This window comes from Amblyraja radiata, chromosome 10 (assembly GCF_010909765.2).
Source record: "Amblyraja radiata isolate CabotCenter1 chromosome 10, sAmbRad1.1.pri, whole genome shotgun sequence".
Taxonomy (NCBI): domain Eukaryota; kingdom Metazoa; phylum Chordata; class Chondrichthyes; order Rajiformes; family Rajidae; genus Amblyraja; species Amblyraja radiata.
In genome coordinates this window covers 23,182,640-23,204,877 of record NC_045965.1, presented here as the reverse complement: position 1 = coordinate 23,204,877, position 22,238 = coordinate 23,182,640, and the positions used below count along the sequence as shown (strand labels likewise).

The 22,238-nt window shown below is 39.8% G+C and overlaps 1 protein-coding gene across 1 annotated transcript in view; it reads left to right on the top strand.

Annotated features, from left to right (window-relative positions):
- Positions 1-22,238, top strand: part of xpr1 (xenotropic and polytropic retrovirus receptor 1) — a 208,125-nt gene that overhangs the window by 123,323 nt on the left and 62,564 nt on the right. Inside the window, exons 4-9 of the mRNA XM_033028353.1 lie at positions 95-315; positions 8,650-8,799; positions 10,688-10,771; positions 13,652-13,733; positions 17,510-17,691; positions 18,261-18,440. Coding sequence (XP_032884244.1) covers positions 95-315; positions 8,650-8,799; positions 10,688-10,771; positions 13,652-13,733; positions 17,510-17,691; positions 18,261-18,440 — 899 coding nt within the window. The remainder of the gene's footprint in view (positions 1-94; positions 316-8,649; positions 8,800-10,687; positions 10,772-13,651; positions 13,734-17,509; positions 17,692-18,260; positions 18,441-22,238) is intronic.

Below are 22,238 nucleotides of genomic sequence, written 5' to 3'. Positions count from 1 at the left end.
GGATTGCTGTTTACACAAATAAAAGGCAGTATCTAAATGAAGGAACCTGTGTTCAGAAATTACATGCTAATGCAATAATTTATCTGACTTACAGAAAAGCTTGCCGAAGCTCAGCGCAGGTTCGCTACACTCCAGAATGAGTTGCAATCAACACTTGAAGTGCAGATGGACCGCAACACGTTCGCCAGTTTGCGGCAACGGAGGATTGTGGTCCCTCTCTCCTATAAGGATCGTGTACATCATAGGAACATTCGTGACCTGAAGTTAGCCTTCAGTGAGTTCTACCTCAGCCTGATCCTACTTCAAAACTACCAGGTAAGGGAAGGCTGCCAATCTTGCGGACAATAAAATATCCTCAGTCGGTAAAGTAAATCAATGTTTGTAATCTGAACTGTGATTTTAAACCTGCTTAGGTAATGTTATTTTTCTTGGCTATTTACGGCTCTGATAATAAGGATATGGTAATGGATGACTGTATATGAGATCATCTTTTATCATATTTTCAAGTTGCAAAATAACTTGCTGTATTTGGTAGAGTCATTTATAATCCTGGTTGATCGGTATGTCAGTGGAAAATGACTTCAGGGCCATGAAAATTTCTATATGCCATAAATTTCCTGTGTTTCCGAGAAGGCAAAATGAAGGAACAAGTGTAGGCTGTCAGTTCCTCAAGCCTGTTAAATGATGGATGATCTCTATCGTAATTCCACGTGCATGCCTTAGTTCATTTCTCCTCCTATCCTTGCCAAGAAAATTCTATCCTCCAATTCTTGCCAAGAAAATTCTATCATTCAGTTTTTAAATTTTGATTTGACCCTTGGTTGCTTGCTAGTGCTGCACAGGTGGGTTTAGGGGGCGCCATCTTGGGGTACGGCTGCTAGCTAGCAGCTGTCCGTCTTTTTCACTCTTTTCTTTAATTTTTAGTGAGTTTCAGTGTTTGTTTTTAGGAGGTCTAGACTTTTTTATGTGGGGGGAGGGGGGGGGGGGGGAAGGGGGAAACTACTTTCTAGGTCCCTACCTGGTCGGAGAGGCAGCTTTTCTCCGGGCTACACCGTCGACCCGTCCTCGCGGCCTGCCAGCGGGCCTGGAGCGGCGTTTTCCCGAGGGGACCGCCAAGCACCTCGGCTTCGGCGGCGGCACAGCGCTGGAGCGCTATCGCGGAGCGGAGCGGGCGATGCCTTGCCTGGGTCGCCGCGCTGGAGCTCCGGTGAACTGAAGACCGCCGATAAAAACATCGCGGAGCTGCGGGTCTGCGGAGCGGGCAGCTGCGGGCGGCGGCGCTGACTTCAACATCTGCAGCCTGGGATCTCTCGATGAGATCGCCAGTGGTGGAGCTCCAACCATCGCGGCCTTGTTGGCTTCGGAAGCCGCGGTCTCCGGTAAGGAAGCGGCCGTTCCAGGTGTCCCTAGCCGCTGAGAGGACTCTCCCGACGCCGGAGCACCATCTCCCGGCGAGAACGGCCTGGATCATCGGGCCTCCGAAGAGGCAACTGTGGAGGCCTCAATTGGCCCGACTATGGGTGAACTGGGGATGGGGACTGGACATTGTGCCTTCCCCATTAATGGTAACCATTGTGGGGGGATGTTTCTATGTTAAAGATCCTTATTGTTCAGTTTCCAAGATGGCTGCCGGATGGGAGAGTGAACGCTGGCGCGATTAGCTGCCGCTGCTATCTCTTTGAATTGTGTCTGATTTGTGTATTGTTGATGTCTTTACTATTTATTTTTATTTTTTTTGTCGTTATTTTTTGTTTTGCTTCATTCCGCTTACATGTTTTCTATTCTGTTTACTAAATTTTGTAAGGTGTCCTTGAGAGTCTTGAAAGGCGCCCATAAATAAAATGTATTATTATTTAAGCTAAATAGTGGGAGGGTGGGATCAACAACGTGGCAGTGTGTGTGTGCCGTTAATGGGAAAGAGAGTGCAGGAAAGGTCGTGTTTCAAATAATATAGAAAGGGGATGAGAGCCAATGCAGGGAGGCAGAGGGCTGTAACATGAGGGCAGAAGCAAAAGGTAGAAGGGAAAAAAGAAAAACAAACCTGAAAGCTTTGTGCCTTAATGTGAGGAGCATTCATAATAAGGTGGATGAATTGAATGTGCAGGTAGTTGTTAACGGATATGATATAGGTGTGTTTTACAATTACAGTGCATGTTCGCATCTTACTTAATCAATCGAAGCTCAATTTGATTGGATTTGTTTCAGCTGATAATGTACCAGTTATCTGGAGGCTACAAGTTTTATCTTCCCCAGAATGGGCTCTGAGCAAGCAGATCTATATGTTTCCAAAGTCATGGATGTGTTGATCTTGAATTGTAATTAATCATTTGTTTGGTCTTCTGACTCATGTTATCTTATCCTTTATTACCTCACTCCGCACATTTGACCAGGGGGCAACAAGGTCTGTTGAAATAAAATTATGGGTTCAGCAATAATTGAAAGGTTTTAATATTTCAGGTTGGCCCATGACTTGCTGAATAAAAAGGGAAATATAAGCACATTATAATAGTGTACTGTGACAAAAGCTAGCTATTATGCCCTTTAACAGTAGCATGTGCTTTTGTTCCATGTTGAGTACAAAAATTATTTCAAAAATTTACATATTCCAGAAAGCTTTTAGAATCTAACATGCGGTTTCTCTTGAGAGAATGGAATATATCTTGTGCATAGAAACTGGCAAATTCTGCGCAATCTTTTGAGGTCTTGGTGCTTGTGACATGTTTTATGCACCTCTGAGTTGCATTCAATGCTATTTGTGGAATCCATTTAAATAAATGAGTATCATTCTCGGTCATTACAACTGTACATTACAACATGGCTGCCGTGAAGAGAGAGTGGACGCTGGCACGAATTGGTTGCCGCTGCTCTCTCTTCACACTGTGTTTTTGATTTTCTGTTTTTGGATTGAATTCTGTTTTTAATTTGTGTCATTGTGATGTCTTTAATTACATGTTTTACTCCGATTATATGTTTTTGTTCCGATTACTATGTAAGGTGTCCTTGAGATTTTGTATGAAAGGCGCCCATTAAATATAAAATTTATTATTATTATTATTATTTATTTATTCCATCTGAAAAATATAATTATTAAATTCCTATCAAATCTCCTTTAAATAGCAGAATGAATATTGTAATTAGTTCCAGAATGCTTCACAGTGCCATGAACAAAAATTGTAATACAAAACATCATAAGAAGATATTAGGGCAGATTGTGTTAAGATAGGTTTTAAGGTATGTCTTGAGGGAGGGAGGGAGAGAGAGACGATGATATACGTAGCACCACAGAAGTGTGGGTTGTTAAGAGGATGCTGAAAAGCTTCGGGAGAATATACACAGGCTAAGAGAGTGGGCAAGGATAAGGCTGATGGAACATAAAGTGAAAATTTGTTAGATCATCCACAACAGAAAATAGAAAAATGAAATATTTTTAAATGGTGGGAGATAGAAAGTGTTAGTATCCTTGTACTCAAATTACTGGAAGCTAATGTGCAGCCATAGCAAGTAAGTAGAAAGGCAAACAGAACGTGGGATTTTATTGCAAGAATCTTTGAGGACAAAAGTACTTTTTATAGGAACATTAAAAAAAATGGGGGTACTAGGGACAATGTAAGATCACTCAAAGATAATGGGAATAGCTTAACAGTCATTGGAGGATAACAGTTTAGGAGGGTAACAAGAGAGGAGCCCATGAGATTAGAGGCAAGGCACTAGCATGGATAGTAGATTGGCTGACTGGCAGAAGACAAAGAGTGGGAATAAAGGGGGCCTTTTCTGGTTGGCAGCCAGTGACTAGTGCTGCTGCACAGGGGATCAGTGTTGAGTCCACTACTTTTCACATCATATGTTAATGATCTGGATGATGAAATTGATAGCTCTGTGGCCAAGTTTGCTGGATGATATGAATATAGGTGGAGGGACAGGTAATGTTGAGGAAGCATGGATTCTGCAGAAGGAATTGGACAGGTTAGGATAGTAGGCAAAGAAGTGGCAAATGGAATTCTGCGTAGCAAAGTGTACGGTCATACACTTTGGTATGAGGAATAAAGGCGTAGATTATTTTCGAAAAGGGAAGGACATTCAGAAATTGGAGATGCTATAGGACTTGAGAGTGCTGCTGCAGGATTCTCAAAGGGTTAATTTGCAAATTGAGTTGGTAGTAAGGAAGGTAAATGCAATGTTAGCATTCATTTTTAAAGGATTAGATTATAAAAGCAAGAATGTAATCATCATCGTTGAAAACATCAACGGGCACGGTGTCTTACTATGTTATGTACGACAATGATCGCAACTTCCACTGAAGTGTGGATGGCCATTGGCTCGCTAGGAGCTCATCCGCCCTTTGACAGGTCTTGTTTTTGGTCCAGCTGGGGGTCCACAGCCCCTTCCTCACCTGGCAAACCAGGTGGGAGAGACGGTTTAGTCGCCGACTATCCGACCGTGGAGCAGGTAGCACGGGATTACATGGTACCCGTGGCGGTGGGTTTACAAGGTGCTGCTGGTCAGACCACATTTGAAATATTGTGAGCAGTTTAGGGCCCCATATCTGACGAAGCATGTGCTGGCATTGGAGAGGGTCCAGAGGAGATTTATGAGAATGATTCAGTGGATGATTGGGTTACCGTACAAGGAACAATTAAGAGCTCTGTGCCTGTACTGGAATTTAGCAGGATGAGGGGAAGTCTCATTGAATCGTAAAAAGTCCAGATCATGTGGATGTGGAGAGAATGTTTCCAGTAGTGGCGCAGGACACTATGACTATTGGCAGAGTGTAAAACTAAAGGGCACAGCCTCAGAATAAAGGATGTATCTTTAGGATGGAGATGAGGAGGATTTTCTTGAGTCAGACGGTGGTGAATGGGTGGAATTCATTCCTGGCGGTGGAGGCCAGGTCATTGGGTATTTTTAAAGTGGAGATTGATAGGTTCTTAATTAGTAAGGATGTCAAAAGGTACGGGGAGAAGGCAGGAAAATGTGGTTGAGAAGAAAAATAGTTCAGCCATGATCAAATGGCAGGGCAGACTTGATGGGCTAATGGCCTAATGCTACTCCTATGTCTTAGCTTGAAAAACTATGATCATCTATACAAGAATGTAAAGAAACATTAGAAATCTAATCTTTAGTTTAGTTTAGTTTAGATTTAAAACTCAGAAACAGGCCCTTCGACTCACTGAGTCCGCGCCGACCAGCAAGCCCCGTAGATTAACACTACACATTTTTCCTACACACACTTTTACATTTTACACCTATACCAAACCAATTAACCTATAAACGTGTACATCTTTGTATTCCATAACATTTAGTAGATTAAGAGGTGATTTGATTAAACATTTTTCAATATCCAGGGGTGTCTAGTTTAGTTTAGAGATACAGCGTGGAAACAAGCCCTTCAGCCCATTGAGTCCGTGCCAACCAGCGATGCCCATACATTAACAGTATCCAACACACTAGGGACAAATTACAATCTTTACCGAAGCAAATTAACCGACAAACCTGCACATTTTCGGGTGTGAATCTAATATGCTACTTGAAAAGTCACTGGAAGCAAAATTAGATGTAGATTTTGTACGCAAAGGAACGAATTTCCAACACTAGGGAGAAATATTGTGGAATTCGACTGCTCACTAGCTCGTTCAAAGATTGAAAGGCCAAGTGGCCTGGGTTTACTGCATGATCCTAGTAAAGGGCCTGTCCCACATACGTGTCCTTGGCACGCTAATTACGCTACCTCGTTATCGCGTTGAGAGCCGACGGTCCCGCGAAGGTTGGGCGCGACTTCATTCGACCGCACAGCCGTCTGGAGCATGTGACGTCATTTGAAGATGGGCGCAAAATGCTAGAGTAACTCAGCGGGACTGGCAGCATCTCTGGAGAGAAGGAATGGATGATGTTTCGGGTCGAGACTCTTCTTCAGTCTGAAAGAAGGGTCTTGACCCGAAACATCACCCATCAATGCGCCTCAATGCGATCACGAGGTTGCTTAATTTGTGTGCCAATCACTAAATACGAGTCAAAGGAGGATGTTATCAGTCTGAAACTGCACACTATTCACATTGTGCTTTGTACTGTGTCTAATTTTGATCACTGAGATACAAGAGTCACATTCAAACAAGATGTGCAGAGATGAATCACGGGGCTAAACCCATGTCATGGGTTGAATTAAGAAGTAAATACATTAAAAAATAAATGTGAGGCCATGTTGAAGACAGGTCTGTAGATTCTAAATAGTGGAGAATAGGTAAGTCTGAGCGATTATTTCATAAGAGTTTGCAATTGTTGGGCAAAAGGTCACAGGTTAAATTAGGTCAATGGGAGATTTATTTTTACAATGGGAAGTTGTTTTTATGAGTGTAATATCACATTCAACAGATTCATGGATATTTAATGGAGCCACAAATCCTGGAGTGATTTAAAATCCAATTTGCTCTATCTGGAATGATGGTTTGACTTGGATGGAATAACGTACTGTGATGTTATGGGTTTCTCAATAATTATGTATTTGCATATTTTTCGAATATTTTGAATAATTTCTTCCCCATTTAGCTATTTCTTTCTGAATGTTTTATATGCTGTTGAAAATAGTGACCTTATTTGTTTTTGCAAAAGACTGATGTTCTTCCCTGAGTTTGTTCAGTTAAAAAAAAAAAGAATCCTTATGTTGCTTATCATTTTTATTCCCATTTGCTATGAATCGTAATATAGTTTTTGAGCATTATCAGGTCCAACGATTGCAGAAAGATTCTCAGTTTAAAAACCCGACTCTGCTGCAATATCAAATAAAATGTATGCTTTCTTTTGAAATGGCAGTTTGTTTCTGTGAAGACATGCAGCTGCATTGAGCAGACGCAGATTTTTTTAAATTCATGTAATGTTTGGATGAAGGTGGCAATAAGATCAGAAGCTGAGTGTTACTTAAGAATGTAAACTGAGCAATGGTGTGCGAGTTATTGGTGAATAGGTGCTGCTTGATAGTTCTGTCGAGTACACCTTCCATTAGTTACAGTAAAAATTAAGGGTAGGCTAATGGAGAGAAAATTCACACCCAGAGAGTTGTGAATTTGTGGAATTCCCTGCCACGGAGGGCAGTGGAGGCCAAATCACTGGATGGATTTAAGAGAGTTAGATAGAGCTCTAGGGGCTAGTGGAATCAACGGATATGGGGAGAAGGCAGGCACGGGTTATTGATTGGGGACGATCAGCCATGATTACAACGAATGGCGGTGCTGGCTCGAAGGGCCGAATGGCCTCCTCCTGCACCTATTTTCTCTGTCTATGTCTATCCAATGGGAATTGGCTGTCTTTGTACCTGTAATTGTAGCAGTTTGGGTGAGAACACAGCTAATTTGAATGTACTCCAGCTGCAATGTTATCTGTTGTCTTTGTTGCAATCAGTGACTTGTATTACGTTGGTTGAATTGAGTTGGCTGCTAACTAGAATGTTTGCAAGTGAGTATGTTACAAAGCATAGGAATGGATTTTCAGCTTTTGTGACCAGGTAAGTGAATTAATAGCACAGATAGTAGTGAACAGGTCTTATCGTGTTATCATTATGGAACTGTGGCTACAGGGTGACCAAAAGTGTCAACTTCGTATGAGTAGGTAGGAACTGCAGGTGCTGGTTATACCGAAGGTCGACACAGAGCGCTGGAGCAACTCAATGGGTCAGGCAGCATCTCTGGAGAATTTCTCCAGAGATGCTGCCTGACCCGCTGAGTTGCTCCAGCACTTTATGTCTGCCAACGTCATATACCAGCTAGGGTATTCAACATTTAGGAAGTACAAGGTAAAAGAGTGATGTTTTAAATCAAAAAGAGTGCCATTAAAAGGGAGGAGATAACTGCATGGTGAAAAATGATGTTGTCTTGACAGGTCAATTGTGACTAAACATAATTCAGGTTGAGTTAAGAAAGAGAAAATACAGAAACCATTTGGAGGAGTATTTGTAGGCCACCAAATAGGGATGTAATATTGAGTTTGGCAAAATTAGGAAATTCGAGTTGTGTGTATAATCAAGAAAGAGAGAAAGAGAGGTGTTAATTAATTAGCCTGATGTTAGTGGTATGAAACTGTTGTAATCTATAATGAAGGATATAATAAACACCTTGAATTGAATAATATAGTTGGACATAGCCAACTTTGATAGAAAAGTAATGTTTGGCTAACTGTTGACATTCTTTAATAATGTGTCGATTGGAAATAATAGTAATTAGTGGGATGTGATGAAATTGGATTTTTTTAAGGCTTTTGATAAGGCCCTGCAGAGGAAATTGATCAACCAGCTTGTAACGCGTGGAACTGGAGGTGAAGTAACAAGATGAATGAGATGAGAATTTACTCTCAGATAAAATGCAAGGAATGGGAATATATGACCTTTGTCAATGGATAGGCTGTATATAGTGGGTTATTGTGGGTTTGGTTTATGGTCCGCTGCTTCTTATAATCTATATCAATAATTTGGCCAAAAAGATCAAATGCTATATGAACCGCTGAGTGAATACGAGCAGTATGGTAAGGTTCCATACAAAAGGACTTAGCATTACTTTTCAGCATACTGGCCAAGAAATCTCAACTAGGCAGTGAAATGTGTGATTTTTAAAAAAACAGCGTGCATTACTATACTACATACTAAAATTACCTCCTCTTATCTCTCAGAATCTGAATTTCACTGGTTTCCGAAAGATTCTGAAGAAGCATGACAAGATGCTGGAGACAGGTCGTGGGGCTGACTGGCGAGTAGTGCATGTCGAAGTGGCTCCGTTCTACACCTGCAAGAAAATCACTCAGCTCATCAGTGAAACAGAGGTAGAGGCACTGAGCATTCCACACAATAGAAAAAAACAAGGAATCTATCTGAAAATGGTCTACTCACGATTTGTAGCATTCATGTTTATGTCTCTTCCCTCGCAAATAATTTCCCATTATCTTCCATAGCCGGTGACTTATTCTACTGGAGCTCCTTAACAGGCTATTTTGTTGGGCTTTGGCACTTCACTGTAAGCGCCTGCAAGTTAAGGATAAGGGCATGAAAATAGAAATCTCCATCCAGCAAGCCATTCATTTGCATAATTATATCACAATAAGAATGAAACCGTATAACAGCCCACTAATCTGTACTTATTGGATTCTAGTTTCATGTGCATCTGGGGACTTGTGTCTCAATTATGACACCTGTCCCATACTCTTCATAATAGTGCTAGATTGGTGTACTCACTGAATTATCCCTGATAGCCAACGTGCCAAATCAATCTTTCACAATCTCTGGATATGTCTTGTCATATCAGCAGGACAGACCCACAGGAGGTAGTAGAACAGTGGTATACAGATGGGAGAGAGTGCCCTGAAATGAATGACTCCAGATATCATGACGGCTCATAATGCATGGTCAAACACAAGAAGGAATTGACTTATTCCTCCAGCTGCTAAAGCTGAAGATCTGTCCAGGGGCCAGCACATTGATGCAATCTCAAATAAAGCATATCAATGCCTCCACCTCCTTAGAAGATTGAGGGGATTCAGTATGCCCACCAAATACTCTATCGAACTTCTATAGGTGTACGGTTGCAAGCAGACTGAATGGTTTCATCACTGCCTGGTTCGGCAGCTCGATCGGCCAGGAACAAAGGAGACAACAGAGGATGATGCCCGATATATCAGATATTGATCTCCCTACCATTGAACAGATCGATAGGAAGTGCTGCTTCAAAAAAGCAGCCAATATCATCACACTCTTATTTAGCTCTTATAATCTGGAAGAAGATACTGGAGCTTGTAAACATCACCGAGTTCAAGAACAGCATCTACCCAGCAACCATCCAGCTCTTGAACACTATGCAACACTAACCTCAACAATGTGATCTACTGTGGTCTGTGTCTTTGGTTGCACTACAGACTTTGTTTTTTGTACTATTGTGGTTACCTATTGTGTATTATGACTTGTAATTATAGTTTTTTTGGTTAATATATACTTTCCTTTGTATACTCTCAACACAAAACCAGTGTGAAGAAAACAGTCCGCTTGATTAGCACCCAATCCACTTCCCTGCATATTTATTTTTTCCACCACTTGAGCACTGTGGTTGTATTGTGTACCATTTACAAAATGTTTGGCATTTGCTTCCCTGGGCAACTCCAGTAGATCTTAACAAGTCAGCATATTAAACTGCAAACGAGATCAAGAGTAGTAAGTTTATAAGAAAGCCACTACTCAGGTTCCCCAGCTGATCACATACCATCCTAATGAAAATATCTGTCAGTGTTCCTTAGTTGCTGCTGGACCAAAATCCTGGAAATTCATCCCAAACAACACTGACACAGTATTTTCACCAGGACTGTAACATTTCGGGATACCGGCTCATTACCACCATCCCAAAGAGAATTGAGATGAGAATCAAATGCTGGCCTTTGCATTGACTCTCAAGTCCCATAAATGAATTGAATCTAATTTCTGTTCTGCCTCATGTAGCTGACCGTTATGTAACTGTCCATTTCTTGGATTAGCAGCTGATTATTTATAAAGTAATCAGGCCCAGGCAATATACATGTCTCCGTTGATCACAAAATAACAAAACAAAGTTCAACAGGAATGGAAAAGTACCTTTGAATGAGGTGGCTCAGAAGACCTATTCTTACCAATTTTATTTGATATGTACTAGAAAGGTTATTTGTAATCTCTTGTTTTGTTCCTTTTTAGGCCCTTGTTACAACAGAATTGGAAGGAGGTGACAGGCAGAAAGCCATGAAGAGATTGCGAGTACCACCCCTGGGAGCTGCTCAGGTTAGTTGTGGTTGAATCAGAAGTATGTCTCCTTTCATTTGTCATATTGATTCTTGTTGTGAAAACTGATTCTTTGTGATATAGTTGTGTGTGTGTGCATCTTCAGCATTTTCTCCCAGCAAAGTGAATGTTTTGTGCTCAACAGAAAAGGTGCCTATTGATACGTGCTCAGCATAATAATGGCTCTTACCAGCACACGTACTCCAGGCTCTGATTTGCAAGCTGCATCAACTGAATTTAAGAAAGCAATTCTAGAGCTTGGAAACTCACCAGCTGAAAACAAAGCTGCCACTGTGGAACATCAGAAATCATAACTGCATAACATGGCAGAAATAGAGAAACAGAGATCTCTGAGTTTTCTAGGGCTGGACTGAGTTGCAGAGAAAGAACAGATAAGATCAGGACACCATAATATGACTTAATAAATGATAATGTAAGGTAGCCTTGTACAGTGGCATTGTATTGAAAGTGAAAATCAAAAAACTGCAGCTGCTGGAAATCTGAAATATAAGTGGTTTAGTAAATATTTAGCAGATCAGGCAGCATCTGTAGAGAGAGAGAGAAAACCACGATAAACTTTTCAGGTCAAAGTCTCTTCATTAACAGTTCCAATGAAGGGTCATTGTCATGAAATGTTAACGGTGTTGCTTCTCAGAACAGTGTTTTGATTAGGGAACCAATAACCAGAATTTTAGACTACTGATCAGGCGATATGAGTTTAAATCACATAATTTCAACTTGTTTTTTTTACATAAATCTGAAATAAACCTACCAGGCGGATTTGTGCCCAGGAGAGACAAAACCTGCCATTCTTACCAGGCTTAGCCAAAATTAACTTCATAACAGTTTCCTCCCCACTTAAAACAATCAGTTAACCACCCAGCTCGTAGGATTAGGGATTCAAAATTTAGGAATGGGACGATAAATTATGGCTTTGCTGACAATGACCACATTTGATTAATACATTTTTTAAATGAATTGTTGGCAGATTATGAGCCAGTGCAGATCAATGATGGGTACTCTTTCCTTTAACTACTACTAAGCTATTCAGCTTGTGAATGGTATACATTGAATAAAATAAATATTTTTCCATTTAGCCTCAACAGTCACAATTTTGGTAGCAATTAGGTTTTGAGTCCTTGTTCCATTTGCAAGTGGATTGACAATGCTCAATGTATTCACATTTTGTTTTTTAACCAATAAACCAGTTAGTTCCACAGAAATTCAAATAACTAGAGGTGGTGTAATCAGAAGATAAAACTGAAAATGCGAGAAACACTTTATGAATCGATTAGTTGTGAGGTAGCATCTGCATCAGAACTGAGAAAAAGAGAAAACAATTTGGTTTCAAGTTGCAGAGAGGATGGGAGAGGGACAGATAAAACAAAGGAAATATTTTTGATTAGGTAAGGTGAGGGTTTCCATCAGGATAAACTGTAAATGAGGTTGTGGTTGATGGGTTAATGGGAGAGAATCTGAACAAAGGAGCATTAAAGCTATGAAATCGGGGCAATTAGAGAATTTATTAAAGAAAGAATATGCCCAACAAGTCTGGCTGTGTATCTGATGTTTACAATATGGTGTCTTCTGCATTGGAGAAGAGAAATGCAAATTGCATGACCAATTCTCCGTCCCACTCCGATAGCTGCATTCTATTTGGCAATGCTGCATGGATACTCTACAGGAAGGTTTGATTTGATTTTTGATTTGTTTTATTTGTTCCGAACAAGTAAAGACATAAATAGGAATAAATAACAACAACAAAATCGAAATAGTCAAACAATTGGACATTCCAGGCAATATTTGCAAAGCAATGAAAAGCATAAAGGAAAATTTAAATGTCCAACACTTTTTCTTTACAAGCTCGAAAAGGAGTGAGAAGAAGAATAACTTATTTAATCTCACCCCTTCTCCCTAAACCCTTCTTCCATATTTAATAATTAATTAATTAATAATAATAATGCCCCAGACAATTTTTAGAGATGCATACAGACATATATATACACATACAACTGATATACACATACAAGTAATATGTATGAAGTAACCAAAAAACATAAATAAATAATAAATAAAATAATAGATAAACATTAACCCCTGTTTGTCAACCATCCCCTTCATCCCTGTACCTTGTGAAAAAAAGTTTTTTGTATGTCATTTTGAACTGGTTCACGTTTGGACATTGCTTTAACTCCACATTCAAACTGTTCCACAATCCTACTCCACCGACCGAAATACAAAAGGTTTTTCTGGTCGTGCGGACTCTTTGTACCTTAAAATTAAATATTCTTCTTAAATTATAACCCCCCACTCGCTCATTGAATAATTTTTGTATATTTCCAGGTAAGTTTTTATTTTTGGCCCTAAACATTATCTGTGCTGTTTTAAATGCAACCAAATCTTCTAATTTTAATAATTTTGACTGTAAGAATAATGGATTAGTGTGACCCAGATACCTGACAAGGTGAAACACTTGTTGAAGATCCACACATTCTTACTCTTTTTTTTGTCTTTCATGATGATGTGGGTGTCTTTGAAAAAAATCTGTGATACTTGCAGAATATACAGTAGAGTCGTGCTGGGCTTCTACTTGTAATATAATCCATGGCCAATTTAAACCTGTTCTTCCAAAGAATACATTTAATTAGTCGTCAGAGATAACTCATAGATGTCAAAGGTATGGCAACGGTCTAAGTGATGCATCCCATTATGTAAATCCTTATGGCAGATGCAACAGGTACCACCTGCCTGCTAAATGGTATAAAGACTTGTGAATTAATAGTTTAGAACATCTGGAATTATTTGTCAGTTTAATAAAGTATTATTCCTAAGTGTTTTTTTCCTGATTTCTCAACCCTCGTTGTTTCTTTTATTTTACAGCCAGCTCCTGCCTGGACCATATTCAGGGTGGGAATGTACTTTGGAATTTTTGTTGTGCTGCTTGCTGCTCTGGTGCTCATAGGTAAATATCAGGGACATCTCTGCACTCATTTTCTGTATTCAAATGTATTCTTAGTTTAGTTTAGAGATACAGCGTGAAAACAGGCACTTCGGCCCACCCAGTCCGCACCGATCAGTGATCCCCGCTCATTAACATATTCTACACACACTAGGCACAATTTACACTTATACCAAGCCAATTAACTTGTACATCTTTGGAGTGTGGGAGGAAACCGAATAATCTCGGGAAAAATCTACGCAGTCACGGAGAGAATGTACAAGCTCCGCAGAGACGGCACCCGTAGTCAGGATTAAACCCGGGTCTACTGACGCTGTAGGGTAGCAACTCTACCTCTGCACTGCTATGCCACCCTTATTCTGTATTAAGATTTTGTGCTTCTCCATACTGAAGTGCCAATGCCACAAACTGCTATTCCACATTGATTGCAAGCCCTAAAGATTTTCAAGAAACGGATAACAGTTTAGTATTTTTAAATTGTAGATCATTACCCTGATCTTAGTTATATTTGCATGATAGTTTCCCCAACAGAAATAGAGTAATAAGCAAGGGAAGGTTCAGTAATTCCTTGTGCTTTGCCATGATTTGATCCTTGGCTACGGTGATGCCTAGGCTCTAATACAATGCAGTGAGTCAGTTCTGTGTTTATATTGTGGCCGTTTTTCTCCACCCTTCTCCAACGGCAACTTTGTGTATCAAAAGACTAATCTATGATGTGCATTTCATTGTCTCACAGATTAAATGCAAGGGTTAAATAATAATTCAGAATGTGCATGGATATGTCAGAGAAATTGCCACTGATAATATCCCATGTGATAACAACTCCATATCTATACACCTGCGAATGCAGAAATATGGGGTTTGGAGTAGTCAGTTCACCACTGGGCACCAGACTACACACTCAATTTCAGGTCTCTTTATGAAGTTCAGCTGAAGAGCACATTGGGCAAAAGTGTTCTCTAATTGCTATTTACATTTGGTAAATAATTCTGCATTGTCAAAGGAAATAGAGTTATTTCCCCATGATTTCAATTGAAAAGATTAACTGCATCAAGTCAAGTTTATTCGTCACATACACATACGAGATGTGCAGTGAAATGAAAAGTGACAATGCTCGCGGACTTTGTGCAAAAAGACAAACGAACAAATAACCAAACAAACTACAAACAGAATGTAACAGAATCACATATTCTTTTTCATATTAAATATCGTGGGCGGAAGGAAAAAGGGAAACAACAGCAATTAAAAAAAAAAAAAGCAGTAGAGTGGTACAGTAAAGTTAGTCCCTGGTGAGATAGGAGTTTACAGTCCTAATGGCCTCTGGAAAGAAGCTTCGTCTCAACCTCTCCGTTCTCACAGCATGGCAACTGAGGCGTTTGCCTGACCGTAGCAGCTGGAAGGGGTCTCCCATGATTTTATTGGCTCTGGAGTTGGCTCTGGCATGATCCCTTAAGGGTGTTGATAATATAATAAAGCCTTTGGTGTAAATAAAGCCTTGGTGTAAAACTACTCTTTTAATTTTTCTTCTTTAAAGAGTCTAATGCCAAATGTCAATTTAACATTTCTGGAATCATGGAAAGGGTTTAAAAACTTTGAAAAAGTGTCTTGTAAGATTTTTTTATTGAGAAACAATTTCAAATTAATTTTCTCTAAAACAGTCCGGGGACATGATTGTGTCAACTATCAAAGTTATTCTTTCCCTTTTCGTGTGTGCCCCACATGATCACAATGCTGTGAGGGAGGCCACAGCAGCACAGCACTTCCTTATCCAGTACTTTTTCCAGCAGTTTCTGGAGATTTCTGCTGGGAAGCTGAGTAAGATAACTCTGAACATGTATCAAAAGTGTAAGGTGAGCCAGGAGTGCTCATCTGTGACTGCAAAACCCAGATTAAACTAAACATGCTGAGTGAGCCCAATTCCCTTGTCGATATTAAAACAATTGTGGGAGTAGTGTATGGTGGGTTAAACTGGTGGCGGTGAGGGAATGGTTGCCTTCAAGACATAAGACGAGAGAGAGGAAGGTTGATTAAGATTCTTATTTGACACTGTTAACCAGTCAGCTGTGACTTGGCAGTTGTGTGGACATAAAGTTAAAACAAGTTCAGACTTGAGTTTGTGCTGAGAAAGCCAAACAGGCTGCCAAATTGTAATCGGTGGTGTCAGGGGTGGGCATCATTATCTTGCCCTGCTATTTTCATTTAATCTCAATAAAAATTACGGAATCTGGTCTAAATTCTTGTTGTTTATCCACATGAGGAAAAATGATATGGTCTTTGAAATTAAAATTGTGCATATTCTGTTCTGGGTGTGCTGTATCCAGTCATTTGTTACTTCTTGAGTTATAGAGAGGTATTGTTGGATTATAGCAAGTAGAGTAGAGTAATCCAGCTAATGATACGGAAATTAATTAACCCAAATAGACATTGCAAATAAATGCAACAAGAAAGTAATGCATTCAATTGGAATTAAATTAAGAATAAAGAGAGAATATAACTAACTCCTCTCAAAAAGAGGGGATTAAGAAAATGTTTTGATAGTTAATCTAGAACCCGTGGTGCAACTGAACCAAGGTAGAAATTTCCACATTTAGACAGACTGAACACCAAACAGTGACTGGAGTGGATGTTGATGTCATTAAAATGGAGAATGTAGTATTTAAATTGAATTAGATGGTTTAACATCAATCACAGCTGGGTTAAAGAGTGGGACAAGTGATTCATAATAAAAATGGTTTTTGGACGTAAATGATGCATTGATTTTGGAATTCATACTGTCAGACTTCATAAAAGGTTTTACATTTTGCCTATGACAAATCAGAGTTCAAAAATAGAGGGCCTGAAATGTTCCAAAATAGAAAAAAGGATCATGGTGTAGCCAAGCCACTTAAACATTGTGGTGGTTATTGGCCAAAATAAACTTTCCAAAGTAATGTAAGAGATATCTGGTCAGCTAGCAATGTATTATGGTGCCACCTTGCTGAGGGATAATGCTGATCCAAGTACTTTGCGCGGGAAGGAAAAAATCTGAAGAGTCTGAGAAAATAACAAAGAGCAAAGAAAATTTTGGAAATGTGCAACTTCAGGGAAGTCAAAGGCAGAAGACTTAAAAGTTTAGAAAAGGTGATCTTAATTACAATCTTGTATCTGTTGGGAATAAACACAGCCAAATAAAGACAGGATTGTTCCTAGCGCAATAGGGGCTGTGATGTATTTTCCGTGAATAATACCAGTCCTCTCCAAGAAGGCCAGCTAGCAACAAATAACAGACAATATTGACTGAGAACCAAGAGTCATTTGTGGCTTGATGTATACTGTTTCTCTGTACCTTTCTCCATAAACTTAATGGGTACCTTAATCAAAGGAGTTTATAAAGTCTATTTTATCTTTGATTGTCACTGTAACACCTAAAACTTTGATTTTCTGTTATTTCTAAATACTTTTATGTTCTATTTCACTTAATATATTCTAAGTCACAGCTGTCAAGTATTCATTCCTGATAACGAAGAGATGTGTTATATATTGATCCTTGAAATTGAAATTGAAATTGATTTTATTAGGGACAGTGCATATTAATAAACATTTACATGTAATACGCAAGATTGTAGCCAGTAGCTAATTTCCATCTTTAGTCCCAAACAAGGTAAACACATCTCAAACAAGGTAAAAACAAAAGACAAAAACAAAACAAAACAAACAATATGGTTATAGCTTAATATGAAAAGAGCAAGTGTTGGCATCTCATTTGTTCTGCCTTAACAAACATGTTCTCAATCTTTCAGCCAGATCAAAACAGGGAAACATTTGGCCTTTGGTGCGTATTTATCGTGGTGGATTCCTTCTCATCGAGTTTCTCTTTCTTCTTGGCATCAACACATATGGCTGGCGGCAAGCTGGAGTGAATCACGTGCTGATCTTTGAACTCAATCCTAGAAGCAATCTCTCTCACCAGCATCTCTTTGAGGTTAGATACTCCAGATGTGATTGGAAGGATTGGAGCATTATCTGGTAACTGGTGTGGGACAATTTTAAAAAATTGCGAATCTCCCCATTTTCAACGTTTCTTCTGTTGTGCAGCACTTCAAGCCCATAATCATCGAGTTTACAGTACAGTAACCTCATTTAATGTATGCATGTTGGAGATTATTGATATTGCACTTTTTGTTAATTGATCCCTGACATACCTGCTAGTGCTGCAAAAATTGTCTGGGAGAAACAAAACTGGTGAAAAAAATTTGCACATTTCTAAGTTATATTTAAACTTTTGTCAAATAATCCTCGAATCTGCATAATAATTGTATTGATAAAGCCTTCTCTGTGGCTGCTTACCTTGAGAAGATTATCTAGCTCTTGCCATACACAGTCCCAGTAACTCAAGTCCACTGACACCATGGGGTTATATCGAATTATATTGCCATGTTAATTACGTTATTTTTAAGTATGTTTACTGGAGGAGAATCATTCTACTGCTGTGTAAGTGTCTTACTGCTTTTTAAAGTAGATATTATATACTTATAAACTGTCTTTTTGCAGATTGCTGGATTCCTTGGAGTTCTTTGGGGCTTGAGTTTATTCATCAGTTTGTATGTGCCATACAGTTTAATTCCAATGCCATTCAACCCCCTCGTACTTTATGGCTTTATGTTCCTGTTTCTGATCAATCCTACAAAAACCTGCTACTACAAATCTAGGTTCTGGCTCTTAAAACTTTTGGTAAGTTTTCTTCTCAACTTGCACTTACTGCTTTATCTTTTTATAGTGGGTAGAATGTTTATGTTGAACAATGATTATATTGAAAGCCCCAGAAATAAAATTATTTCATGCTAAGCAATGTGTTTTGTAAATTATGATGTATTGATAAATGCTGAAAATCAGAAATATAAAAAAAATGTTAAAGAGATATTCAGCACGTAGGGCAGCATCTGTGGAGAGAGAAGCAAAGTCAGTGTTTTGAGTTAATGACTGTTGCAGAGAGAGGGATTGGTGGAAAGAACAAAGGGAATGCCTCAGGTAAAGTGAAACAAACATTTTAACGCCATCTGAGAAAGGACGATGAATGCCTGTTAGCCACAACTGTTTTTAGAGGAGTGCAAAGTGATGGAAATGAATTAATGCAGTGGAGTGAGAAAACAATGTTAGCAGTGTGAAATGCAGAAATCAACCATGACAAATTAACAAGATTGGAGAGTTAATGGCACAAATAGAAACAAATGAGTTTGATTTAATAGAAAGCGAAGTACTAGAAAGCCAAGTATGATCTCCGCAAGACTATCTGATGCCAAGAGAGAATTCCAAACAAGCTAGTTTGGTTTATTGTCACGTGTTCCAAGGCCCAGTGAAAAGCTTTTGTTACATGCGAACCAGTCAGCGGTAAGATAATACATGATTACAATCGAATCATTCACAGTGTACAAATAGAGGTTCAATTCAATCAAGCGGGCGCCTTTTGACTGTGGCAGGATCTGAATATTATCATGGGCTACAAGATGAAACGAGGGTCAATATCTCGCAACGGCACATGTCTACTGGATTAACTTAATGCCTTTTACGGAGTATTGAACAAGCGATGAGAGTTTCACCTATGTGCATCTTGGAAGCGGATGGCCCAAATAAAATCCTGAAATCATGCACCAATCAATTTGTCACAGTATTTGTCAACATCTTCAAGCTCTAACTTCAACTGTCCCCGTCTGCTTCAAGGAAACCTCCCACAAGAAAAAATGACCTTCCTCAATGGCCAGTACCTCGAACATCGACCATAATGAAGAGCTTTGAAAGATTAACAATTTTCCACATCAGCAGTAGTCTTCCAGATAAACTAGACATCTTCAGATTAGTGTACACGAAAAATAGGTGTGTGGAGGATGTCATCTCCTTTGCACTATAGTCAACTCTGGATCACTTTGACACTAAAAACACTATGTCAGGAAGCTATTCATTGACGACGGCTCAGTGACATACTACCAAATAAGTTCCTCTCTAAACTTCTGGACCTTGGTCTTAGGGCCTCCATCTGCAATTGGCTTCTGGACTTCCTGACGGGCAGACCTCATTCAATTAGAATTGGTCAGAACATTTCCTCCACCCTGACTCTCCATACGGTTGTGTGCTCACGTCCTTCTGCCTGAACCTGCGGAGAATGCTGAACATAGCCCAGTCCATCACATCCTCCTTACTTCCTTCCATGCAATCCATCTTCACAGTGCATTGCTGCAGGAAGGTTGGTAGTATTCCTCAAGGATGCCTGCCACCCTGGCCATTCCCTTTTCTCTCTTCTACCTTCTGAGAAAAGATACAGACCTTTGAAATCCTGGATGCTCAGTCTTAAGAACAGTTTCTTCCCCACTGCTGTCAGACTTCTGAACTAGTCATCTTTTACACTCCTCCTTCAAGATGTACTGCCATATACCCTTATTCTTAACCTTTACCTCACTTCATTATTCCACTTTACTATTTTCTTTTTGCGCTACTTCAGTTTTCAGAGCAATCTTTGGCACAATTCTGCTTCTTCTTGCATTCCTCCTTATACTTATTACTTATTTATTAATTGTTTACACTCTGAGCTTCATGCAACTAGGAATTTCATTACACGCTGGTTTGTGTGACAATGAAAATGAATGTGAATATTACAAGGGCGTGGTTGCAGGGTGACCAGGGCTGAGAAATTGGTATTCTAGGTCAGAAACATAGAAAAATAGGTGCAGGAGTAGGCCATTCGGCCCTTCAAGCCAGCACCGCCATTCAATATGATCATGGCTGATCATCTAAAATCAATACTCCATTCCTGCTTTTTCCCCACATCCCTTGATTCCTTTAGCCCTAAGAGCTAAATCCAACTCTCTATTGAAAACATCCAGTGAATTGGCCTCCACTGCCATCTGTGGCAGAGAATTCCACAGATTCACAACTCTTTGGGAGAAAACGTTTTTCCTCATCTCTGTCCTAAATGGCCTACCCTATTATTAAACTGTGATCCATGATTCTGGACTCCCCCAACATCAGGAACATTTTTCCTGCATCTAACCTGCCCAATCCTTTAAGAATTTTATGTTTCTATAAGAATCCCTCTCATCCTTCTAAATTCCAGTGAATACAAGCCCAGACGACCCATTCTTTCATCATGTCAGTCCCGCCATTCCGGGAATTAACCTGGAGAACCTACGCTACAGTCCCTCAATAGCAATAATGTCCTTCATGCTTTGTCCTATTGAAAACCAAAACTTTCCAAATGCGCTGCTATGGCATCTTTAATAACTTAAGCATCTTCCCCACTACCGATGTACGGATAACTGGTCTATAATTCCCCGTCTTCTCTCTCCCTCCTTTCTTAAAAAGTGGGGTTACATTGGCTACCCTCCAGTCCACAGGAACTGATCCAGAGTCGAGAGAACATCGGAAAATGATCACCAATGCATCCGCGATTTCTAGCGCCACCTCCTTGAGTATTCTGAGATGCAGACCATCAGGGACTGGGGATTTATCTGTCTTCAGTCCCAACAGTTTACCTAACACCATTTCCTGACTAATGTGGATTCCCTTCAGTTCCTCCCTTCCACTAGATCCTCGGTCCCCTAGTATTTTTGGGAGATTGTGTCTTCCTTATAGAAGACAGAACCAAAGTAGTCGTTTAACTGTTCTGCCATTTCCTTGTTTCCTATTATAAATGTGCCTGTATCTGTTTGTAAGGGATCTGCATTTGTCTTCACTAATCGTTTCCTTTTTACATATCTAAAGAAGCTTTTACAGTCAGTTTTTATATTCCTCACGCTTTCTTTCATGCTCTTTTTCCCCCACTTAATTAACCCCTTTGTCCTCCTCTGTTGAGTTCTAAATTTCTCCCAGTCCTCTGGTTTGCTGCTTCCTCTGGCCAATTTATATGCCTCTTCCTTGGCTTTAACACTATCCTATATTTCCCTCGTTAGCCATGGTTGAGCCGCCTTCCCCGTTATCCAGCATTGCAAAAGAATAATCGAAAAGGAAAATGTGAGGGGGGATCTTATAGAAACTTACAAAATTCTTAAGGGGTTGGACAGGCTAGATGCAGGAAGATTATTCCCGATGTTGGGGAAGTCCAGAACTAGGGGTCACAGTTTAAGGATAAGAAGGAAGTCTTTTAGGACCGAGATGAGAAAATCATTTTTTACACAGAAAGTGGTGAATCTGTGGAATTCTCTGCCACAGAAGGTAGTTGAGGCCAGTTCATTGGCTATATTTAAGAGGGAGTTAGATGTGGCCCGTGCCTAAAGGGATCAGGGGGTATGGAGAGAAGGCAGGGATGGGATACTGAGTTGGATGATCAGCCATGATCATATCCAATGGCGGTGCAGGCTCGAAGGGCCGAATGACCTACTTCTGCACCTATTTACTATGTTTCTATGTGATAGGGTAACATTGTCAGTCAAGGACGGCATCAGTGTGATGGTGAATAATTGTAAGATGCAGTGAATCAATTTGTTTGGATGGAAATAGTGAGTAGTAGGAGAATAAAGACACAGGTGGGAGTAGTCTGCC